Raw genomic sequence first — 21,940 nt, 5'->3', positions numbered from 1 at the left:
AAAAAACAGACAAGATAGGAGTTTATCATGGATCTAGCATGTGATAGTTCTTGCAACAGCATTGCAAAAATTTTCTTGTTTGAAATTTGATTGCGTTTATTTTAGCTTCTCAAGAAATGAAGTAATTGCAATTGAAATAAACAAATAAAATAAATATCAAAATGAAGAGATCACATTGTCGTACAGCAGCAACGCACCGCCTTGCGTGATTTTTCTTTAAATTGGATCATTCTATTCAACCAACCAGTTGGTGTGTCAGAACACAATAGCCACATTAACTCTAAATGTGCATGGACATGTGACTGTACAAATACAGAAGCCTGTGCCAAGTTCAAAAGCAATGTTTTCCATTTAGCGCATTTGAGGATAACCAAGGGTAGGGTAAGTTACAATGAACTACAGATTTGATACCTTGGATGTGTCTACACCACATGCCAAATAAATAGCTGCTGTATTCCTAGTTGCTTCAGCCAATTGTGGAGCATCATAAGGTAAAGTGATCTGCATACAACAAAATCGGAAAATTCAAACAGCAGATAAAAATTAGCTTAACCATATAAATGCAGGATCTTTTGAACTAAAGAAAGTTGTGACATAAAAGAATAAACTTTGTTCTCAGAAAATGTTTTCTAAGCATCATTTACTCGTATCTCACCTTTTTTTTCTTTTATACTGCTTCATCCAAACAAGTTTTTTTCCAGCGCAAGTAATACCAATATGTTCATCTGAACAATCAATATTACATTTCTTCTTACTCTTTCCTAACCATGGATCAAATCAATATCCCCCCTCCCACTCCTTTTCTTTTATCATGCCTACCATGGTGAATTTCATGCAAGCAAGTTGATTAATTTTAAAATTTTTACCAAATAAATTAGAAGGAAAGTGCTGAAATAAGAAAGAAAAAAAGTGTCAATATGTCCTCAGACTTTTTGGACGGTATGAATTTTGTAGCAATTAAATTAGCAGTGAGATAAGTGAAATATATGGAGATATGTGCCTGACCAATCAAGACTTGTATTTCACTTATCTCAGAGCAACTGTAAAGGCAACAAATAAATCTTAAGGGAAAAAACGTAAGGATATCCTGACTTCTTTTTTTTAATGAAATATTTAACTACCTTCAAATGATTACTATTCCTCCGCTCTTATATATTATTATACATATTAGTAGAGTTGAAAGGAGCAAATTTTTTCCAATTCTGGTCCTATCTTTAATTATGATACCTACTTCATTTTCAAAACAGTGAAGACAGTTTTATACTATACTAAAAAGTAAGAAAACTATTACAAATGACTCATTTTATTCTAAAAGCTAGGAAGTCTGACAGAGCAATGCTAAAGAGTTGAGAAAAAATTATCTAGAATGGCAGCGGTGAAGTGATGCGGCCTAGAAATAGATGTTTAACATGATTTTTTTTTCCCAATTCCCAACTTTTTATCTAAAACTTACAATTCCAACACTCAAAATGGTATCATGCTTCAGTGAAAGTCAAGCAAGCAATCAATCCTCACAAAATCAAATATTTAAATTTCGACTTAAAGTTCGAATCAAAGTTATAAATACATTATTTTGATTTGATCCAAGGTAAACATGTTAATTTCAATAAGGAGAACACAAAAAATATGTATGTATGCATATAACCATTGCCCTTCAATAGTAATAGAGATTTTTCCATATAATTTAATTTTGACTCAATTTTTCAACAAGCAACATCAAATTGAAAAATCAAGTCCAGTTATCTTTAGTTTTACCATGAGAAGTAATATGATGCAAGAATTCATAAAATATCAAACAATTTTTTCAAAGCGATGACTACAATATTTTGCTCAAGTCCCTGTTTGTTTAAATACAGAAAGCGCAGAGTGAAACAGTGTTTTTGATGTAGAACAAACATGTGAAGATGAGTTATTTAAAGAAATTTGCACGCTTAATATTTCAAGAACAATGTTAAATAAAACTTATGCCGATTTAAACGCTAAGATAAAAACAATAAGGAGATAAAACCAGCTTAGGCTAAATCATATGCGTAAGAGTTAAGGTAGTAAAACAATCAATTAATCTAACATTACGTTCGTGGTTGATTTTCAACGATAATTCCTAAACTAACAATGAGATTAGTTACCATGAAGTCATCCCCTTAATCACTCTCTTAATCATGAGGTTCTAGCGGAGGAAGTTAATACAATTCTTTATGACTCAATAATTCCACAATCGAAGTAGAGTTAGGCGATATAAGAGTGGGAAGAGAGCTCACCTCAATAATAAGGAACCACCTTGCAATTCTTGGACAGCAATTACACATTCCAGGTTGCCTGAATAGCAAGTTTCAGGTGTTTGAAGCTCTAAACAACAACCATGGAAGGTCTAGACAGTGATGGGATGAATTCAAGGGCTGGCCTGCATGCATGGGAGCGCAGAAATCTGATCGGCAGCAGTGTAGCTGACTCCTAGTAAACTCGGACAGCAGCTATGCATAAATGGAGGCTGTAGACAACCTCTAGAAGTCTTGGGAATCGCTTGGCAGCAAGTTAATCTTGCTGGGATCACAGGACAACAAGCCGTAACTGCCCAAAAACAGAGGGCAGCAAGCAATAGGGGCCGCTAAAGTATGGGGAGAAATCACATGGCTTTGGTGCCCGGGTTTGGATGGACTGGAAAAAAGGGAGATTAAAATTATCTGAAATTAAATTCAGATTTAGGGCCAGCCGAATTCTGAATTCCTAATTATGGGGGAGCTTTTGGAGGGAAAGAGATTTAAAATTTGAAATCTAAACGTAATAGGGAAGGGCATTTAATCCTCCTTAATTGGGGACATAAATGTTGATTGATTGAGGCAAGGATTAAGGAGAATTAATGGGGGAGTGGGCCGGCTATGAGAGAGATAGGAGTATTTGTGTCTAAATTCGTTGTATGTGGACCATGACATTAATGATTGATGGAATAATTAAAATCTGAAATTAACTGATGAGGACATCGTCAGCATTTTCGACACGTGTACCATCAGGAGACGCCGGAGATCGACGGCCACGATCATGAGTTTATTTTGAGTCATTTTATGTAGTAGTTTATTTGATTTTTATGTTTTTCCGTTTTCGCCCTTATGGGTGGTTAGTTGCTATTGTAGCCCAAGGGGCATTTTAGTCCTTTGTTTTTCTTTGCCATTGTGAGGCCTATTTATATGGCCATTCTCTTGTAATAATTTAGTTTTTGATGAATGAAAATTTGACTTTTCTTGTTCTCTTTGTGAGTGCAAACCTCCACGATCTCTTAGTGAGTTCGTAGGAGAAGCTAGATCTCTTTGTGAGTTCTAGGTTCTTTCTTGCTCCCCTATTTTCCTTTCTTTTTTCCTTGTTCTACTAATTTCCTTCACTCCACGTGAGTTTGTCGTCGTCGTGAGGATTTAGATTGAAGAGTTTGTGGAGAGTGAAAATCACGTAGAGAACACCAAAGAAAGTTGGTCTAATTCCTTCCTCTTGCAGCTGCCACCGCCCAGCATTGGCCTGCCTAGAGCCGCCGGCCTCCTTGGCTGCAACCTCCCGCCGGCCAATCTTCCCCAGGTTTTTGCCACGGGTCCACTCCATCCCGTGCAACCATCTCCCCTCCCACCCGCCGTTCATCAACCCAATAAACAGCCAATCCGTGAGCCCCCTTCTCCTCCTCAGCTCACTGATTTTCTCAAGGATGCCGTTACTTGCTGTGGCCCAAACCGTGGAAATCAAGCATTTAATGCTTGATTAATGGCTCTTTCAATCAGCCATTAAAGCAAATCCTATCCAGCATTTGATTATATTTGAAATTCAAAAGCTGCTTATCACATACACCCATGAAAAGGAAATTTTCCTTTTATTGAAAATGAATTTACTACAGATTTTAAGTAAAATCTGTTACTTAAGCAGGTGGGCCCCATTTGATTAATGCTTAAGCTTTCTTTTCCCCTCCATGTGGCCGGCCATTGATGGGCTCTTCTCCCCTTCCAATTTGACATTAATAACACCTCAAATTCAGCTCTAATAATTTTCCCTCCATTTGTTTTAAAACTGAAATCATTTCAGTTTTGATCCCCCTCCCCTCTCCCCATTAATGGCCTCCCATTAATTCCATTAATCCCTCTTTACCCGCTGCCTCCTCCTCCTTTGGAGATCATTTTGGTTATCAAATTTTACTCCCACGTGTCTCCTCACTAAACTCTGTTTCAGAAAATCTGAAATTTCTTTTTGAAGACTTCTCTTCTACCCAAGAACTCCTATGGATTGGACTTGAGTTCTCCACCCAACTCCTCTCTCCAAATCCAGAGATCTGATTTTATTTCAGATTTGAAAATACTTGCTTGGCTTCGTCTTTGATGATCAAGGAAGAAAAGATAAGACGTTGGATGCTTTCTAATCAACCCATGGACTACCCGCCACCGGCTACCACTCCAACGGACTACACTTTGTGCGCCATTGGTCTCCTAGTGGCATCGCTCGGTTGCTCTCAATCTTCCTCCATTACAAGTGCCACCAACAAGAGAGTGAGTGAGAGACCCAAGGTGAAAAGTTCTATTTGTTAATTGTGGATTATTGTTTCTCTCCATGACATTACTTTCTAATTCAATGTTGTCAATTTGATATTGTCCCATTAATCTAGTTGTAACCACATGCCGTACTTAATTTTGATTTGATAATTCCGAGAACTTAATTTGGGTACGCATTAATTCTATAACTAGCAAAGCTTTAACAATCTTGTATTAAAATCCCCAAACAGTTCTTGTTTCCATCGCATGTTGTTTCACATCATTAACTTCAGGTTTTAACTAGAGTGAATGGTTTCCAAAATGGTTTGGGTTGATTTAGGAAGTTTTAGAAATTCAAATCAATTAGATTTGAATTCGAATTCTTTCCAAAAAATAATGTGGCCAAACATGGAAGGTATTGAATGGGAAATTTAATGTGGGATTCAAGGTGAGGGAATGGGGAGGCCGGCGGATTGGGGCTTGATTGGATTAGGGGGCGGTGGTTTGAGGGGGTGGAGGCGACGAGGCGAAAGGAAGGGTGGCGGGTGGGCTTGACCGGCGGTTGGGAGGTGGTTTGGTGTGGGAGATTATGGACGGGTAGGAGAAAAGGGGCTTTGGCTGTTGGTTGGAGCTTGAGGTGGTGGATTTGTGGGGTGATTTGGGTGGGGGGGATTGCCGGTGGTGGAAGCTAGGGGATAGTTGGCGGGTGGGGTGGAGGAAACGGATGAGAAGACAAAGATAAATTAAAACCACGAGTCGCGGACTCTTCCAACGACTGGTGGGTATTGCGCTTGCTCACCTTGAGCTCTCTCTCTATTCTCTCTAGTGCACTCACAAGAAGAAGAAGAAGAAAAAAAAAAAACACATGAAATTTCATTATCAAATCATCATCCCTCAAATACAATAGAAATGACCTATATATAGGTCTCACCAATAAAGAAAAGAAATAAAGACTAAATTGCCCTCGGGGCTAAAACATCAAATGACCACCCATAAGGGTAAAATAATAAAAACTGAAAATAAAATATACTACATAAATGACTCAAAAAAAATATAAGCTCCTGATCGTAGCCGTCGATCTACGGTGTCTCCGAAGGTACACATGTCGAAATATCTGACGATGTCCTCATCATTCTCCCCAGGTGGGAGAAAACTCGACTCCGTCTAGTTGGTGTCTCGAGAACTCCTCGTGCATCTGGGTTTATCTGTTGTAGCTCCTCGTGCTCTGACCACGTATCCTCTGACTTTGGTTTGCCTCTTCACCTAGTCAAATATCTTCTTCGTCCACCCTCTTTTATGGAAATAATATCATCACTCAGAATCATGTCAACCTTCTCCGCTATAGGCATTTTGGGAAAAAAGTTTGGGAGTGGAGGCAGGCTTTGGGGTTCTCACAAGGTGGGGTCACACAAGGCTTAATTTGAGGTGGATTTGGGGTTTAAATTCTGGACCTTTATAGGTTACTAAATCTTCTATGTTAGAAAAGAAATGAATGTTGAACTCTGCAAGCAGATCCACCGCGTAAGCATTGTGATAGGAAACACTTGGATTTCCAAGTGTTTCTCACCAAAATCAAATAGATCCAAGATGAAAACTGCTGTCCACAGCAGTAAAACAGCCAAAAACAGTAGAAAACAGGGGAAATCTGAGAGAAAAATGAAGAAACAACTTGTATTTTACTAGTAGACGCAAGGAAAATAGCAAAGATACAAGGATCCTCTATTCAAGAGGAGGATCGCACTCTCCCAATCTCTAGATTTCGACCTAGAGCCCTCACTATCCAAGAAGACAAAAGAAATTCTCACCAAAACATGACATAACCCTAATTCCTCTCTTTCTCCCTACTTAATGCATTCTAATTCAAAACAAAAGCAAAAGGACCTCTCTGCCCTTCCTTCTCCCTCCAAAAATACTTCAATTTTGTTTGAATTCCAAGTGGACCCCACTCCCGAGCTCCCCATCGCTTCCGCCCGTCCGCTGTCTCGCGATCGCTGGCTGTCCCGCGACTTTTTGTCGCCTGGAGAAGACCCGAACCGGCTTGGCCGGTCCAGGTTGGGCCGGTCCAGGTTGGACCGGCCTAACACATTGTCATTGATTTTATTGACTATTTTAACTAATCTTGCACTTCTAGCATGTAATTCCTTTACAGTTCCTTGCGGGAACCGCGCCGGATGAATCCGCACCATCACTGAATCACCAACCTCAAAAGTTTTAACATGTCGTTTAAATTCAACATAAAGTCTATAATTATTATCGTTCTATTCAATTAGGCGTGCAATTTTCTTAAGTAGGTCATGCGGATGCGATGTAAATGTGGCATTTGCTATACGAATTTATATGTCTAAAATTCAAGACTCGACAAGATAAATAATAAGAAAATGAATTGGTGCAAGAGACTTGATATGCCAGATGAATGAAAGGTGGATTCACACACAAATTTTAAACAGAGATAATTTTGGAAGATAACAAACTACAAAAACACACACACAACACAACATACTAACTCACAAGAACACATAGCTAGAATAAAGGTGGAAGAGTCATGAAATGAGGGGATCTAAAGTGTTCTGGTCTAAGGGAACTGGTGTAGGGGGAGCAATGAAGACATCCTTAGCTACCAGGGCATTTCTATTAGAAGTTTCAGTTAGGGTCGTAGGTAGTCTCCTAGTGGCAACAGGGTAATCTAGCAAATTCATCCAACTAGGAAAGTGATGATCCTTAACAGGAAAGGATAAGAACATAGCGGGCAAAACGAATGAATCAGGAGCAAGATAAGATGATGGGTCCTGACTCAAAGCCATAATGGGATAGTCCAACGAGTCACTAGCAGGTATGGGACTCCAAAGGAGGGGTAGAGTGTCCAAAATAGATGTGGGCGCAACAGTTAGAGGGATGTCATGAGAGTATGAGCTAAAACTCTCTCTCGCATTAATGTCGGTGTGAAGAATGGAGAGGTATGGCCAATCAAGAAAGACGCTCGTTCAAGTGTAAATTTAGAGGAACAACTTCTAAAATAGACTCCAATAAAACAAGAGGCTCATCATTCAAATTAGGCTCATAAACTTTCAGACTCAAAGTATTGTCTTCCGAAATCATATCACTATCCTAAATAGAATTAGATTTGGTGATAACCCTAAGATCAATGGATTCAGGGTCAATTAAATCGGGTTTTAACTCAAGTAGTAAGTTCAATTGACTCAATTCCAACTCAAGACTATCCACGTCGCCATCAAAATCTGAAATTAAATCTGAATTATTCAGAGTCATCTCAGTAAGAGATTCGATTAAATCAGAAACTTCGAATTTAATTTCATGGTTCCCACGGTCAGATCAGCTCCTTTCGAGATCAAGTTAACATCATCCAGGCAGTCCTTATCCAACGCGATATCCTCGAGGAGACTAGGATCAGGGTGGGCTAAGGTGTTGACATTTAAATGTTCTAACTTTCCTAGCTCAAGGTCTAAGTCATACCGAGAGTCTGATTCAATCACTTCAGTCTCATCCTCAAAGAATTATTCGTTATTAGTGATATCATTAACATTCACAAAATGGATGCACTCAGTCTCAGGTTCAGGGGACATTTTCTTTTTAGTGCATTTCTTTATTATAATTACGCTTGCAGGGTCAAGGGCTGGGGAAGCTAAAGGTTTACTGGGATGGCTAGGGCTCAAGCCTAAGTGGAGAGTCATATGGGACCGATCCAACAGGAGACCCAATAAAGGGTCGGCCATTGAGGCTAGAGGAAAGCCTACTGGGTGGGGCAGCAACCCTGATGTTACTAAAGGATTGATGGTCTCGACCACAGTAATGCCCACGGGTTGTTCCAACAAAAGAGGTAGGGTGGTGCTCTAGATGACGGTCACTAGGGGTAGGGGTCTTGAAAGTGCAACACCCAAAGGTTTGATGAACAGGGGGTGACCTAAGCTTAAAACCAGATGGTTGATCGCTGGTAGAGGGTCGGTATTTTAAATTAAGTTCTCGCCTCATGTATTTCAATTAGAAGTAGGGTACTCACCGCGAGACTCTTTATGATCTTCCAATCTCATCCAAAATTGAAGAGCCTGACCTTTTAGGTGAGACTTAGCGATGCTAACCTGGTGGGACTCAGTGATATGACATGATTCAAAATAATCCTCTAGTTGTCTAACCCATTCCCTAAAGTAGTAAGGGTCCGAAGAACCATCAAAGGTGGGTAGACGGTAATGTGATTCCAAGTGATGTTGTTATGGCTTAGGCTCAAGTCTAGGTTGATAAGCAGTGTGGGGCATCTTCCGACTATCATGATTGATCGAATGGGGCACAAACCTAGAGTGGGGAGAGTGAACATGTTCCTACTTCGGGGTTTTAGTTAGAGAGCCCACAAGACTAACTAGGTCATCTAGCTTCTTGAAGTCCTATCGGATCCATTGGGAAGCGTCAAGTGACGCTTAAAGATGATTGGGGTAAAGGGACATCATTTAGACACTAAGTTAAGCTCACTTAAACTCGCTAAAGGGTGCAGAAATTATTTGGACAGCAAGCCACACTAGTAGCTTAAGTAACCTAGGCACTTAGGAAGGTTGTTAGGTTGAGGACATCACCTAAGCACTTAAGAAACTAACCTTCTGTTAACTAGATGTGTGCAGGAAATGCGTGGAAAGCAGACTACAGCAGGGCGAAAAGTTGTCTAAGTGTTTGGGAAGGTCTCTAGGGTGAGGACAACACTTAAACACTAAGTTAGACTCTCCAAATTATCACTAGATAGTGCAGAAAATGAGTGGACAGCAAGCATAACAATAGATAAAATTATTTTAAAAAATGATATGCATGTAACAAACTTAAGACAAGTTAGATAAACTCCTAGGATGGCTTCTAGCATATGTTTCATGTGCTAACCAATGCCAAGTTGAGACTTCTAATTGAAACTTAACACATGCAAGAGCAACCCTGCTCTGATACCAAGATGGTGTAAAACAAACATGTGAAGATGAGTTGTTTAAAGAAATTTGCACGCTTAATATTTCAAGAACAATGTTAAATAAAACTTATGCCGATTTAAACGCTAAGATAAAAACAATAAGGAGATAAAACCAGCTTAGGCTAAATCATATGCGTAGGAGTTAAGGTAGTAAAACAATCAATTAATCTAGCATTGCGTTCGTGGTTGATTTTCAACGATAATCCCTAAACTAACAATGAGATTAGTTACCATGAAGTCATCCCCTTAATCACTCTCTTAATCATGAGGGTCTAGCAGAGGAAGTTAACACAATTCTTTATGACTCAATAATTCCACAATCGAAGTAGAGTTAGACGATATAAGAGTGGGAAGAGAGCTCACCTCAATGATAAGGAACCACCTTGAAATTCTTGGACAGCAATTACACATTCCAGGTTGCCTGAACAGCAGGTTTCAGGTGTTCAAAGCTCTAAACAACAACCATGGAAGGTCTAGACAGTGATGGGATGAATTCAGGGGCTGGCCTGCATGCATGGGAGCGCAGAAATCTGATCGGCAACAGTGTAGCTGACTACTAGTAAGCTCGGACAGCAGCTATGCATCAACGGAGGCTGTAGACAACCTCTAGCAGTCTTGGGAATCGCTTGGCAGCAAGTTAATCTTGCTGGGATCACAGGACAGCAAGCAGTAACTGCCCAAAAACAGAGGGCAGCAAGCAATCGGGGCCGGCTAAAGTATGGGGAGACGTCACTTGGCTTTGGTGCTCGGGTTTGGATGGAGTGGAAAAAAAGGGAGATTAAAATTATCTGAAATTAAATTCAGATTAGGGCCAGCCGGATTCTGAATTCCTAATTATGGGGGAGATTTTGGAGGGAAAGAGATTTAAAATTTGAAATCTAAACGTAATAGGGAAGGGCATTTAATCCTCCTTAATTGGGGGCTTAAATGTTGATTGATTGAGGCAAGGATTAAGGAGAATTAATGGGGGAGTGGGCCGGCTTGAGAGAGAGAGGAGTATTTGTGTCTAAATTCGTTGTATGTGGGCCATGACATTAAGGATTGATGGAATAATTAAAATCTGAAATTAATTTCAGGTTTTAACTAGAGTGAATGGTTTCCAAAATGGTTTGGGTTGATTTAGGAAGTTTTAGAAATTCAAATCAATTAGATTTGAATTCGAATTCTTTCCAAAAAATAATGTGGCCAAACATGAAAGGTATTGAATGGAAAATTTAATGTGGGATTCAAGGTGAGGGAATGGGGAGGCCGGCGGGTTGGGGCTTGATTGGATGAGGGGGCGGTGGTTTGAGGGGGTGGAAGCGACGAGGCGAAAGGAAGGGTGGCGGGTGGGCTTGACCGGCGGTTGGGAAGTGGTTTGGTGTGGGAGATTATGGACGGGTAGGAGAAGAGGGGCTTTGGCCGTTGGTTGGAGCTTGAGGTGGTGGAGTTGTGGGGTGATTTGGGTGGGGGGGATTGCCGGTGGTGGAAGCTAGGGGATAGTTGGCGGGTGGGGTGGAGGAAACGGAGGAGAAGACGAAGATAAATTAAAATCACGAGTCGCGGACTCTTCCAACGACTGGTGTGTATTTCGCTTGCTCACCTTGAGCTCTCTCTCCATTCTCTCTAGTGCACTCACAAGAAGAAGAAGAAAACACATGAAATTTCATTATCAAATCATCATCCCTCAAATACAATAGAAATGGCCTATATATAGGTCTCACCAAAAAAGAAAAGAAATAAAGACTAAATTGCCCTCGGGGCTAAAACATCAAATGACCACCCATAAGGGTAAAACAGTAAAAAATGAAAATAAAATAAACTACTACATAAATGACTCAAAAAAAATATATAAGCTCCTGATCGTAGCCGTCGATCTCCGGTGTCTCCGAAGGTACACATGTCGAAATCTCTGACGATGTCCTCATCAGTTTTACTAACAACAATATTCATATCTTGTATATCATATATACATACATTATGTACATGTAATAATCATTTAATTAGCAAAGTTTACACCAAATCAAAAAAGAATGTTTAGCAAAATGTAACCATATATTTAAAAATAATAATAATAATTTTCACCCATACGAAAGACCCAAAAAAATAATCTAAGTTATAAATATTGAAGTGATTAAAAAAATATTTAAAAATTAAGATACTCATACAAGAATGTGAGGTTAATCAAGTTTGAAAGAATCTCCATCAATTTTAAGTTTTCGGTAAATTATCAGCTCTAGACCATACTGATGCGTGAATTTTTCTATTTCTCTATGAAAAATTCACCATAGGTACTATATCAATAACAATAGTTACTTGAAGGAGTGAAAGTGTGAAACATCTTGAATGAGCCTCAATAAAGTTTAGTGCAATCTCTGAGTATATTGAAAGGTTTTTAGGCGCCTTTATAATTTTTATTTGAAGTTCATATGTACAAAATTCTATCGCTTTCAATTTTTCAATTAGGCGGAATCCAATAATCATTCATGCAGCAATGCTGCATTGAAAACTTATGATATAAGTGGCTCGATGACTTTTTTGTCTTTTATCATGTAACAAACATACAGAGTTTTTCTATGAACTTCAAACAATAGCAACTACCATACTCTTTGAAGTTTTCATATATTATGACATCTTAATAATATTAAATCACAACTTTCAATTTATAACAATTTTTTAAACTTCATTAAAATAACTATTACTTTAATACACAAAAAAATGATCCACGCAATTGAAAACACTACAAAAATTATTAACGATACGTTCCTCAATTTAGATATTTATTTTTCTTCAAACTTCAAAAAAGAGTAACAATTATAGTTTTTCAAGTTTTCATATATTATAATACCTTAATAAAATTAATTCTAATATTAACATTATAACATTTTTTTCAAAATGAATTCTTTTTTAAATTACATTAAAATAATTATATCTTTAATGCGCAAGCACCACACTAATTACTAGCAATGCATTTCTTAATTCAGATTTTTATTTTAAATTTTTTGCTAAAATATAATGCTTTATTCATTTTATTATTCTCTTTCAAAATATTAAGGACAAAAGTACGTATTGGATTTCAATTTGTATTAAAGTATTGAATGGAACCTAGAAAAAATTAACCTTGATAAAATTAATGGTTTCAAATAGAATATTATAATTGTGAAAAATATAAAGCACAATTTTCTGTTGCATGGCTTAAAAGTCACAAGACCCTTTATGAGTGCTAGAGCAAGTTAAATAATGAAAAAGCACCCTAACTTCTGAGTTTGATGGTGTTCTGCTTATTTTTATTTATCATATTCTAGTTTGAAAGGAGCAGATTTGTAATGTCGAAGCTTATTAAAATGAGATGCATTTTCTAGGCTAATATAGTAATATTGGTGCCTGTAATTATAATACTGTGTTTGTTTTTGTTTAGCATCATATCCTAAGTTTGCGTAAGTGAACTCAAGATCCTAAGAAATTCTGCATCATTAATTATAATCGCAAGTAAAATGTAATGGTTAGTTTTCTGATACTTTAACATAGATGGTAGGAAAAAGAATTTTAAAAAGAAAGTGTAAGCAAGTTCATGATGGTCCAGACAATATTTTGAGCAGGAAAAAAAAAACTTAATAATATTATGTACCAACAAGGGTTTTCTTCTTTATTCGAGCATTGACTGACAGGTTGTCTCAGCATGAGCACTTACATGATCCTCGTTGCCATGGGTATTTGAAGGTAAATTCATTGTTTTACTCTTTGCATTGAGACTATCAAATAGAAGTTCCGTCAGGCAAGGTTACTTTAAAATAACCATTAGGACTGTTTGGCCAACCCGTTAAATAATTAACTAGCTTACCCAAATGGTACTTTAACCGTTTTGGCAAGAGTCCATTAAAGGATTATGTGCATAACTGACATTTAACCAGCAAATATCTCAAAAGGTATGTTTAAACATTTAAGATTAACGAAAATCTCAACCCCTAACGTCTCTTTTTTCTCTTCCCTTTTTTCTTTTTTTTTTTTTTGAAAATTTCCTCTTTCACATTGGGTTCCCCCCTTTCTTTGCTGTTGTTTGAGAAAACATCAGGAATAATTATCTAATGATAACTTAGTTATTTAAAGAAAGAATTAAACATGTGATGATGAAGATGATATTCATTAAAAGGGAATATCCACTGCATGAGACTTCCCATCATTTTGTGTTGTAGGGAAGGTTTTATGTATGCAGCCTTATCTGTGCATTACAGAGACATGGCTTATATGATTCAATTCCATAACCTCTAGAAAATTGTAAAAAGAATATAATCATTCATCTAGGCCTGCCTTCTAAAAGGATAGTATTCATTATGCAGTAAAAACAACGAGCCCGCAACCAGAAATCAAGTTCTCCCTAACTTCAGAAAGTATATAACCCATTTTAAACAACTAGTCATACAAGCGCCTACATATTATCTGCTCTCCAAACTATGTTAGTAGAAACAAAAGAAAGTTGTTACTTCATTCCACAGAAGCTAGATACATGTGGGAATTAATATAGAAAAAAATGTTTTAGACATTCAGCAGATCATATTATGATCTTCCAAAGAGAACAATATTAATAGGTGGCTCGTAAAGTATTAAATCTTTAAAAAAAAAAAGACGCTTTACCAAGAAAGAGCAACAGGTTTATAGCTAAGAATTGTTTCTGAAGTATAATGATGAATTTATTGAAGTTGTAAATCTAGCACATTTCTATAAAGTTATATTAGTCAAAACAAGAAAGCAAGTCTTTTCATTACACGTATGGTATAACTCACTATTCTCATTATATTTCATATCAAATATATCCATACTTTAAGAAAGTCGAGTTATTTAGGTTATTTAAACAATAACAAAACCATGGCACTTTTCTATTAATTCAACTCATGGAAAGCACCATCCAAGGATATCTAATAGCAATTATGTGACCAAAAAACTTCTTTGTCAATAAATTAGCCTAATAACAATAGTTGATGTACATGATGGTTTATAATCAACTAGAATAAAGCATATGGAAGAACTGTAAGAGGACAATCAAATCTAATAAACATTAGAAGAGAATAAGCTTAAGATGACAATTCCAACCAATACAAGTGTTTCTAAAGCCAGTATACTGAAAGAAAACTTACCGCATGCAAGTCAGCAATGAAGTAGAGTGTTTCATACGTATCCTGAAATGACAGAAAAAGGTATGTAATAAGCTTAAGAATGACAAAAGGGTCCATAATGAGTAACACTCCTAGTTTCTTCAATTAAGCGTCAATAGGTTGAAACTAGTTAGGCAGTCAGAGTTAACTTAGACAATTAAAATGAAAGAAGATGAAAGTCTAATATGCATAAAAAAGTATTTTTGAAGTTATGTGGGGGTTCAGGACCATATTCTTAAAGTTTCTTATGAATATTCAGTTTTCTAGCGACCATATCAGATTAGAATATTTTGTATTATTCTGCAAAGTTCAAAACCCTTTAAAAGGGAATTTACTAACCGAGACTATATACCATCTCACTACTGATTACAAACTACATTAACTGTATGAAATGCTATATACTGGCACAATACAACGGTCGCCAAAGAATTGAGACTATTGCTAGAAGTTGTCAATAAGGCCATGCTTGCAGAGATAGAAACTTTTAAAGAAAATGTTTTGGAAATAGACAGAAAATAGAAATCAGATGCTTCACGGAGCAAATTGGATAGCACCACAACACCCTCTATGATACACTATCTATGGAGATGCAGGTTTGGGAATGAGAAGTGTGCTTTATACAAACACTCTCCAGCATTGTTTCGTGTTTCTTAGGAGCCATTTGTATGGGTGAAATAATGCAGGTATGCAAACAAAAACCAGAAGTGAAAGTAACTAAATCTTCCAAAAATGATGACCAGATGGGTTATACTCAGCCTCTCAGATCAGATCGCATGTGTATCACAAGTAAATGGATCATGATGCATAACACTAAATTTACTTTGTGTTAAAGTGCTTCATTAGTTTCAGCGGAGGCGCATGTAAAGTAATACCCTAGATGTGTCAAAAGAAATTTCAGGGAAGAACAAAGAAAAATAGAAAATCCTCATCAAAATCCGGTTATTAGCTAGATGGCATCAGGTTGGCGAATTTGGGGATGGCCTGAGAAAGGGTACTGCATAGTTTTACGTTACTGAATCTTAAATAAATTTGTTATGGGTAGTTAGAAATATCTACAAATATGAATTGAAGAGGAGGAATGCATCGGGTCAGTTGTGTGACAGAAAATTAGCCCTAAGCTTAAAGAGAAATTTTATAACATAGTGGTGAGACCTGCAATGCTTTATGGAGCAGAATGTTGGCTATTAAAAGAAAAACATAAAATTATGTTAAGCATTGCAGAGATGAGGATGCTCAGGTGAATGAGTGACTTTACACTTAGAGACGGAATACAAAAGGATTATGTATGTGAAAAGGTTGGAGTAGCTCCAGTAGCAGATAAGATTAGAGAGAGTCGTCCTAGATGGTTTGGTCACATAAACCATCGGCCTTCCGATGACTAGGCTAGGAGAGCAAATGTTTTAGATCCAGCCTATGTTAAGAAAGGTAGAGGTATACCTAAAAAGAATTGGTTATAAGGAATTAGATATGACATTTGTTTATTAGATTTAAATGAGAATTTAACTCTTAATAGGATACAATGGAGAAAAATAATTCATATAGTTGAACCCACATAGTGAGATAAAAGTTTGATGCTATTACTAGATAAGTAGATATCAATTGTGCTGTCCTTAAAAAGTGATAGAATAAAATGAGGTATTCTAGGGAGGTAGAGGTCTCATCTGTGGGAGGGAGCAAGAAGTAGCATGTGAAATTTTCTATTTGATCAGGGAAAATAGATAATACACTGACCAATTTATTACAAGCAAATCATCTCACAGTTTTAGAGGAAAAATAAATTAAAAGTGTTAAAACAAATATTGCTTTTAACATAGAAGTTTGACATCGATGCTGAATCAGTATACAAAAATAAAATGACAGCCAATATGGATAGATGAAGATAAACTTATGGAAAAACCAATTCCCGTCAATTCCGCCTCCATTAATTTTGCCTTCATCAGTGTTTCATCAAGCTCAACAATCCTCTACCTTCCTTATTCAATTCATCTAACCTCTCAATAATCCATGGGATTAATACTTCCACCTCATCAATATTGGAGTGTTGTAATTATTCGTCCCTTATTTTGTATATTTTATATTGGAGGCTCTCTTATGATTGTATAAATATTACACAAATATTAAAATGAAATACTAAATTAATTCTTGTCAAAACTTCTCAAACAAAACATCATCATCAATACCATCCTTAACGCACCTATTCTGGGTAAGGTAAATTCTGCTTTACAGAACGAGCTTTCTAGTTTGTTCGGTTATATATCCAGGTTGCTTCATTGCTGTCACATCTAATTACAATTACATGGGAGATAAATGGGCCGAGCTACAGCATCTATCAGTCACAACCAAGCATCTAGGCATGATTTACATCAGGGGAGAACTACCAGATGGACCGAAATAACATGTAAATGCTTTCTTTTTGTTGTTTATATAAGGAAACTTTCTCTTTTGTCAGGCAGGAATTGAATATCAGGCGGGACTTTCAAATAAAGCATATAATGATTAGTCCTTTAAAGTGCAGCCCTTATAAAGGTTAAATTTAAAAAGAAAATGCAGTGGAGCTTATACAGATTTAATGTGTGGCAAATCAAATCATAAAATTATTTTTTTCCTCTAATATTCTATCTTCTTTGAAGCATACAATGCTTTCACAGGACTGTGCCTTCAAAGTGAATATATTGGATTAGTATAGAACTATACGAATGCCAAATTTATATAATTTAGGAGCAGAATCTGAAGACTGGATAAAATGAGATGAAAATGTTGCAATGTCACCTGAAGTAAAACCCAGTTCTTAATGGCACCAAGGTAATTTCCCAAGTGAACAGACCCTGTAGGTTGGACCCCAGATACCACCCTTTTCCTGAAAAAATTGAAATGCAGAGTAAGGACTAATGCCATATCAACTATGTGCCCATATTTTATATAAACAGGTTTTGATATGAGAGGCTTTTGTGATACTCAGATAATCCAATAGAAAAGAAATATTAGCTTTCAACAAACATGAATCTCCATCTTGTATGCATCAAGAAAGGTAGAACAGAAATGTTAAGTGAATAGTTTGAGTGGATCATTGAGCCATTGAACATAACTCAGAAATCAAACATAACAGGTACTACTCCCGACAGTAACCAAATCCTCTTCAATAATGAAACTTAAATTTTTATTTTACTTTACTAGAATTCAGAGTAGGTTTCTCCTCTTAATATCTTGATCTGGAACAATAAATGAACTGTACCAATGCTAGAGCTTAACTTTATAAGTTGACAGGATTTTTGTGTTATACTACCAATAGCACGTGAAAGAAGAAAAGCCAGCAAGAAATAGAATAAGCAAAGTAATTTTTCCTTGTTTCCTGAGCTCCCATCAATCCAAGAATAATGACAGATATATGAAGAATCTTCCACCTTTAGCAAGAGAAGTGCTCGTCATTATCATCATCATTAACATTAATACCAAATACTTGGTGTAGCCTTTATGAATCCTCATTTTCCATCTTGTTTTGTGTTGCATGAAGGGTGAAAAATATTTTGCACAAATCTTTTTTAACATCTTCTATCTAAGACTGCATTAATTTCCAATGCCCCTCAAACATAATCATTCCTCAATTTATCATTATTAGAATTTTAGTTTTACCACACATCTATCTTGTTATTAGGATTTCCGCCACACTAAACTTAGCTATAAGCGATGTTTAATTGTCAACCTTCAAATCAATTCAATATAGCCAACCTAATTATAGTTTTACAAAATTTACCATTAATCTTCTATGATATACTCTTATGCATAAGGATGTAAAAGAAATGAGCTACTTGTGGCTCGGCTCTATTATAGCTTGTTCGTGATCGTTTGATTAAGTAATCAAATAAGTTTAAATATTTTTTAAATACTTGATGGCTAAAAAAAAGTTATAACAAATATGTGTTAAACTCATTTATATTCATAAACAACATCGTTTAAAGCTCGTGGACAAGCTCGATAAGAAGCTAGTTCATGTTCAATATAGTGATCGTGAACAAACTTATTAAGAAACTTGATCAACTTTTGTTATGGGGTCGATTAAGTCTCATTATGAAAATGATAAATAATCTCATATAAATTCTTAATATTTTTAAAATTAATTAGCAACAACTATTTATATTTTACAATATTTTTATTTTTTATTTTTATTATAATAAATAATTTTTATTTTATAAAAATCAATTTCATTTTTTATGTTATAATCTTTCATTAGAACGAATATGTTCATGAACAAGAAGTATTTGTTCATGTTCGTCGAATTATTTGTTTAAAGTATTCAGGAACAAGATTGTTTATAAGAAGAATTATTTTCTGAACTAGTTTGTTCATGAACGGGCTCGTTAGGTAGCTTGAAAACACTCGCTATATATATTAGAAAATAAACTCATTTTGTAGATCAAAAGCCCTCGCTAGATATATTTGTGAATATGCTTTGCAGTATTTATTTGTTAGTAGGCTCAATAAGACTTGTTGGTTAAGATAACAAACATCTAGAAAGTAAGGCTCGTTAATAGCTCAATAAAGCTAGGTTTGTTTAAAACACGAAACAAACCAAACATGAAACAAACTAAGGGTGTAAATGAGTCGAGTCGAGTCGAGCTCGAGTAGTAGCAAACTGATACAGCTATGACACATGTCAGGCACGATATAACCGTGTCGGATTAAAATAATATTTAAATTAAAATGGACGCGCATGACATAATTTTTATGATAATTTTATTTAAATTATATTTAATATTTAACATTTTTAATCAAATAAAATAGGGAAAATGAAATCACATATAAAGAATGTCATTTTATCACACTAAGTGCAGGCGATGCAATTTTAATAAAAAATTTCATAATAAATCACTCTATGAGTCTTTATATGTTTAATGATTTCTCAAATTTGAGAATGTTTACAGTAGTTGAAACTCATTTTGCCTCGGCTAAAGAAATGTTTAGAATATTTAAACAAATAAAAAATATCCTTCAGCCTATGATGATAAGTGAGAAGTGTCTTGTTATCGACACTCAAGAGGATGATATTAGAAAGGCAAGATACGTAAACGAAAAGATGTTAAATGATTTATGATTGATGATATTAAGTACATTTTAAGTTTTACTAATTCTATTTATGAGATGCTACGAGTAATTATGAAATGCTATGAGTAGCAGACACAAATAAGTCATGTTAATATTTAGTTTATGAGATATAGGATTCTATGTTAATTAAAGTAAGAGAGATAATATATATACATAAAAGAAAATCACATGCTGAGACATGAAAAAAGGGATTCTATAATATTTTGGAAGATAGGTGGAATAAAAGTAACACACTTTTATATTGCTTGGCTCTCTCTAAATGCAAAGTAAATTTCAAAATATCTTTCACAATTAATTCTCAATTTTTTAATAATAATTGTCTTTTTTTAAAGATATTCAAGAAAAAATAACTTCAAGAGGACCCTCAACGAGTTTCTCCGCAAAAAGATTTAGAAAATTTCATAGTTTAAAATTGCGCAATTAGAGGCGCGCCTCTGCGCAATTTCACCCCAGGCACCCTTATTACTTAAGCAATTATGGGACCAGGAGAGGCGTACGCCTTATAGAACTTGAGGCGCGCCTCAGAGGCGCAATTGCGCAATAACAGGGGAGGCGTACACCTCAAGCAAACCAGCACCACTCACTTAAGTGCCTAATCAAATACCCCATTCATACCTCCCTAGCGTCCCTCGGCCGACCCGAACCACACGAAGCCGCAAAGCCCCGCACTAACCCGCCATAGCGTTCCTCGGCCGATCTTCCCGCCGGTGCCGCCTCACGCCGATGAGTAGCATGTGTCCAGCCGCCCTCTACGAGACCTCTACTACCGATTCTAGGTTTTTTTTTTAATTCAAGATTTGATTTTTAAACTTATAGAAAATCTAGTGTTTAAATTTTTTTAGATTTGTTGTTTGATTTTGCATTTCTGCATTAGGAAACATGATTAGGGGCAAAGAAAAGTCAAATACATCATTGCGGAGAGACCCTTCTTGGAAGTACAGTGTACAGGTTGCAAAGTAATCGTACATGCATAACACTTTAATATGTTATGATTATCGTTTGTCTTTTAGAAAATAGTTGAATGGTGGATCCAATTTGGTGATTCCACCCCTGAGTTACAGAGTTTTGCAGTTAGAGTTTTGGGTCTCACTTGTTCTTCCTCTGGGTGTGAGCGAAACTGAAGCACATATAATCAAGTGCAAACAAAGAGAAAAAATCGACTTTCAACACTCAGAATGAACTCCCTTGTGTATATTATGCCCAACAAGAGGTTGAGATATAAAAGGTTAAGGAACAAGGGGTTGAAGGATGATGAGAACCCTTTGGTGTGTGATGATGTGGCGTCTGATAACGAGTGGTTCATAGATGATGAGACAGATTAGCCATTATCAAACCTACACCTAGAGGATCTAAGTGTGGATGTCTTGAAGGGCAAAACAGATCAAACGGGCACATCCAATAGTACCACACCACACACATCCACTAGTACTGCAGCACAACAAGCAAACAAATGTATCTCACAATTTTTTATGTGCTATTACATTTAAAATATATACAATTAACAGCACACTAATCATTCTTATTGAATAGGGAAGAGAAAAGTGGCTAAGATTAAAGATGATGAAGATTTGGCATTCATAGATATAATTGGAGACAAAGATACCTCCACTGAAGACACATTTAGAGATGGGACATGATTGAATTTTAAATGTTCTTTCTTATTTTTACTTTGGAAGTTTTGATATACTTCAATTTGTAGTTTTGTACTTTGAATTATGCCTCGCCTCACGGACGAAAAATGCCTCGAGGTTTATTTATGCAATTTTAAACCTTGAAATTTTCAAATATGAGGAAGACTTGTTTGAAATTTTATTTTCCAAATGAGGATGAGAGAAAAATGGTTAATATAGAGCTTGTTATATTCTTTGGTTATCAAGAGTCTTCGCGTGATAGATGGATAACGGATCCAAATATGTTGTGATTGATTCATGGAACTTTGACACCACTACTTCAAACAATAGTCATAAAACTTCTTGATCAGGTTTCATCCTCCTCTTGTTGTGAGAGAAATTGGAGTAAATACCCCTTCATTCAATCGATGAATCGAAAGAAGATCACTCCACAATAGACTGATGATTTAGTATATGTTCATACAAGCCATCGTCTTCTATCAAGAAGACTCCAAATTATATAGAAGGCGATAACAAGATGTGGAATGCTGTTAGAGTTGGGTTTGAGTCCATTGACGATATGAGAATATTGGAGATTGCAATCTTTATCTTGATGAGCCAAAATTAGAAGCAATGACATTTAATAAT

General features: G+C 36.2%; 1 protein-coding gene across 3 annotated transcripts in view; it reads right to left on the bottom strand.

Moving 5' to 3' along the window:
• LOC110095333 (tryptophan--tRNA ligase, chloroplastic/mitochondrial) overlaps window positions 1-21,940 on the bottom strand; it is a 37,000-nt gene that overhangs the window by 10,556 nt on the left and 4,504 nt on the right. For 2 of the 3 annotated variants that reach the window (XM_020820837.2, XM_020820838.2), the window contains exons 3-6: window positions 17,352-17,439; window positions 14,565-14,606; window positions 412-501; window positions 198-320 (exon numbers count right to left, since the gene is read on the bottom strand). In XM_020820837.2, coding sequence (XP_020676496.1) covers window positions 198-320; window positions 412-501; window positions 14,565-14,606; window positions 17,352-17,439 — 343 coding nt within the window. The remainder of the gene's footprint in view (window positions 1-197; window positions 321-411; window positions 502-14,564; window positions 14,607-17,351; window positions 17,440-21,940) is intronic. The other variant, XM_020820839.2, reaches the window with a different exon arrangement.

The sequence above is a fragment of the Dendrobium catenatum genome, unplaced genomic scaffold, assembly GCF_001605985.2.
Source record: "Dendrobium catenatum unplaced genomic scaffold, ASM160598v2 fragScaff_scaffold_501, whole genome shotgun sequence".
NCBI classification, from domain to species: Eukaryota; Viridiplantae; Streptophyta; class Magnoliopsida; order Asparagales; family Orchidaceae; genus Dendrobium; species Dendrobium catenatum.
This window is presented reverse-complemented; position numbering and strand designations above follow the sequence as displayed.